This window comes from Limulus polyphemus, unplaced genomic scaffold (genome assembly GCF_000517525.1).
Source record: "Limulus polyphemus unplaced genomic scaffold, Limulus_polyphemus-2.1.2 Scaffold232, whole genome shotgun sequence".
NCBI classification, from domain to species: Eukaryota; Metazoa; Arthropoda; class Merostomata; order Xiphosura; family Limulidae; genus Limulus; species Limulus polyphemus.
In genome coordinates this window covers 332,857-337,144 of record NW_013665842.1, presented here as the reverse complement: position 1 = coordinate 337,144, position 4,288 = coordinate 332,857, and the positions used below count along the sequence as shown (strand labels likewise).

Here is a 4,288-nt window from a genome sequence, read left to right as displayed (position 1 = left end):
CAATTACATGCGGGCGCACAAATCTCCATTATATATAGAGAATGAGTGAGATTATTCTCAAGTTTTTATAGTGCATATTGGAAGATTTTTGCAAGAAATTAGCTTAATCAGTGAATCTGACATGATAATATACTTTTATGATTTCTCAGTATTTTGCCCTTCGTTTAAGCAGGTGTTTTTCTAACGGCTGGCTTATACAACTGAGAGTGAACTAAAATAAATCATTAGCATAACATGTTTCTTCATTGTGCCAGCAGAATATATTATTAAACACTATGGAAACTAAGACGAAATTAAAAACGTCTATAGTGGAAATTTAAGCTTTTTTGAAAAACTTGCAACCAACAGGAAATAACTTAATATAAAGGAGATAAAATAACAGAAAAAAAAAGATTTAAACCTCACCAAAGAGGTGGAGTTGAAGTTTGCGTTACTTATAACTAGATTAAAATAAATTTAGAATTTCGTTTGTCTTTAAGACAAACACTCTATATAAGATTACAAATAAAAAAATAAATAAAATAATAAATATGTAAAAATGAAGAATAGAAGAAGCAGACCACATGAGGTGGAAGAGATAAGATGGAAATACCCATGAATATTTCATTAACCCACCTTTTTATCTTCCAGGCAACCAACAGCACAATTACTTCAACTATAGCTAAGAAAAATAGTAATATGATCACACGGCCTGGCATGGCCAGGTGGATAAGGCGCTCGACTCACAATCTGAGGGTCGCGGGTTCGAATCCGCATCCCACCAAACATGCTCGCCCTTTCAGCCGTGGGGGCGTTATAATGTGACGGTCAATCCCACTATTCGTTGGTAAAAGAGTAGCCCAAGAGTTGGCGGTGGGTGGTGCAAGGCAGCTAGTCAAATTTAGCAGTGTAAGACTAGAGGGAGGGACGGCTAGCGCAGATAGCCCTCGTGTAGCTTTGCGCGAAATTCAAACCAAACCCAAACCCAATTACCTTTCGTTTGCATAATGAGGAACTAGCAAATCCACGAGGGACAAATTACAAATATCGCAGTTGACTTTGCAAACGGGAATCAATATATATCCATGAGAATATTTTTCCTGTAGTGAATAAATTGTACTAAAGTGACAGGGTATTAAAGCATGACCTCATATTTGCATATCGGAAAGCTCGCTCTTCCATGAAGAAGAAAACAAACATATTTCCGTTTGAATTTCTGAAAGAAAATCTGTACTTGTGTGAACTGTTAACTTAACATTTATAGCGTGAAATAATTTTCGAAAAACGCGATTTTTTCTAATACAGTACCTGGTATAATGTGAGTAACATTTTAGGCATTCCATTCCAATATCAAATGATTATTATGAACGTTATCTGTTATCTCTATACCTACTGATGCTCAGTGGTAAATTTGAGGGCTTATAAAGCTAAAAATTGGGTTTCGATACATATAGCTGTGTAGCTTTGCGTTTAACCACATACAAACAAATAAAAACCTATACCTCTACGTGGTTTTAAGAACAACTGTCATTGATTATTCGGTTAAATGAAGTTTAAATTTTAAGTTTCAAAGTAAAAACTATAAAGCCTCTCAACGTTCTTGGCTCGATGACATTTATGAAACTCGAAAAAAGCTGTGAAGAGATAATAATTCTAGCTCCTAAATATCTTATAGTCTTAAAGAAATAAAATACTAATGAGAAGATGTAATGATAGTTGGTCACGTACAAAACAGGCAAAAATTAAAACTCTGAAACTCTTACAATACTTCCCATATCTTTTCATGGTTGCTGAAAATTAATTAGAGGCATGAGTGTTTGGCTTGCAGATAAGAGGGATGGAATTTTATTATAGATTAAAATGTACTTTTACATTATTAAGGCAGACTGCGTTTGCGTGATATCATGTATTCATAACTCAACATGCGAATTATATTCTTTTCATTAGTTAGATGGGTTACACATCACATAAGAACAGTTTGTCTTAGTCATGTCAAGGGTAAATTGAATGAAGTGTAAAATGGGCGGTGGCTCGATGAGTTGCCCTTAGAAATTGGTGTGTAGCTCTTGGGAATTCACTCTATTTAATGTTTTAATAATAATATATATATGTGTATTACATTCCCAGTGGGAGAGCGGTAAGTTTACAACGCTAAAATCCGGCGTTAGATTCCACGCCGTAAAAATAGCAGATATCTCAATGTGGCTTTCCTCTAAAACAAACAAACAATGTATATTGTAAATCATGATTTATGATATGTATTTATAATCCGTGTTAAAAACTAAATACAAAACATTGTAGAATTTGCCCAGTTCCTGTCCTCAGTGTGTGTGTATTTGTTTGTTTGTAGCTTAAGCAAACAGCTACACGATGGGCTATCTGTGCTGTGCCCACCACATGTATCGAAACCAGGTTTTTTGTCTTATAAGCCTTCAGACGTACCAGTGAGCCGGGGAGGAGGAGGGCTTCTCATTGTGTAACTTAAAGACATATTTTCTATTTAAACGCGTTATAGAATCCACTCAAAAAGTAAACTACTTTGAATTTTCAAAACAACATTAATGCTTGAACGTTACTCGCCACGCGACCTTCTCAGAGGTGAGTGTGATACAGAATAGGTTTTCAATGAGTTAAAATTTATTTTTCATTGTACAATAATTTCTGTAGTGTTTGATATATATATATATATATACGCATTTTTTATTTTCACATGCTCTTACCTTTATGAATTATTTTATGATTTGGTTTTCTGTTTTATAGTTGCTCTTAAGGAATGTTAAAAATAGAAGGGTTTGGGTTAGAGCGCAGCCACATTGTGTTATCTACTGTGTTCATCGCGGGAATCGAACTCCGAATTTTAGAGTTGTAAGTCATTATACTTGCCACTGTCTCACAGGGTGGGAACTGAAAAAAAAGAGTAGGAACAGAAGTTGTTGCTGTTTTATTTTAAAATGTATAAAATACGTTTTTGTGGATTCGTTATTTTGCATTTTTTTACAATTTCCTCTTTCTTGCATACGTTTTCAACACACTACGCCATGGGATTAAAATAAATTTTGTACTTAATAAAAAAACTAATATACAGATAGCTGTATTTTTTATTTTGTAGGTAGATAATAGATAGATAATTTGATGTATATTTAAAAATATTAATTTTCATATTCAATCTTCACATTATGCTTTCTTTAGAGCTGGTGAACCATTACCTGAGGCTTAAAAAGAAGAATTTTCTACTTAATATTACGAGGTTTTGTATACATCAATGATTAATATTTCCTTTGCGTGAAACGAATTCTAGTATGACATACGACAAACTCGGTGAAATATTTACTCTGATACCCTTTGCTTAATCAATTATTATAACTCTTTAGAACTTCATGCATAAATTGTTTTGTTGTTGATTAAATAAGTGATTAATTAAACCAGATGGGTATATATTCATTTTATAGAAGGAAAAGAAATATTAATGTATTGAAAAGCGGAAGTGTATAAACTAAAAGAGCTTTTCTATAAGATTTATTTTACGACATTACATTGGCTATTTGAAGATTCTGTTGGAAGCACTTGATTTAATTTTAAAAAGCATTGAAATAAAATAGATATAGTGATTTTTATTTTATTTTTTTTAGTTTCGTGCAAAGCCACGTGAGGGCTATCCGCGTTAACCGAGTATATTCGGGGAAGGGGATTTGAACCAGCGACCGTCCGATGGCGAGTCAAGCGCCTTAATTAACCACCGGGCCAAATAGATGGTGTGAGGATAGACCTATAATTTCTTCTAATTACAAGAAACAAAAATCAGGATCATATTTCTTTTCCTTTCTCATAAATAAAAAGGCAAAAAAAGATATTTTACTACTGGATACAAGTAATCTTCAAAGTGGCATATTATCCTGAATATGAAAAATATATCAGGTTTTTTAGTTTATGTTAGGTGACGCTCCACCTCCAAATTTCTAAAACATTACAAATAATGTTATTTTTACTTTCAGAGATTGTGTTATACTTATAATTTTGATGTTCGAAACCATGTTTTAGTTTTTTTCTGTGTTTTCACGCCAAGTGACCTCTTTCTTTAGTTCATGGTATTACAGAGTTTTTAAAAATAGTTTTTTTTTGTGAGATTATGTAAACATTTCTAGCCTGTTAGTTTTGAATGGTTTAGCATGAAAAAATAACATACAGGTCAATGACCTACTAACAAGCTATAAATACTTTGGCAACTGTCTCGTAATTCACTCCTGAGGATGACGTTGTAAAGTCGAAACACGTAGAGTCGTCAACTTTTTTATAGGCCATAGATAGGCCT

At 33.2% G+C, this 4,288-nt stretch overlaps 1 protein-coding gene across 1 annotated transcript in view; it reads right to left on the bottom strand.

The window, feature by feature from the left end:
* LOC111085086 overlaps positions 1–4,288 on the bottom strand; it is a 45,065-nt gene that overhangs the window by 1,255 nt on the left and 39,522 nt on the right. The window contains exon 8 of the mRNA XM_022382234.1: positions 612–615. Within this exon, the coding sequence (XP_022237942.1) occupies positions 612–615 (4 nt within the window). The remainder of the gene's footprint in view (positions 1–611; positions 616–4,288) is intronic.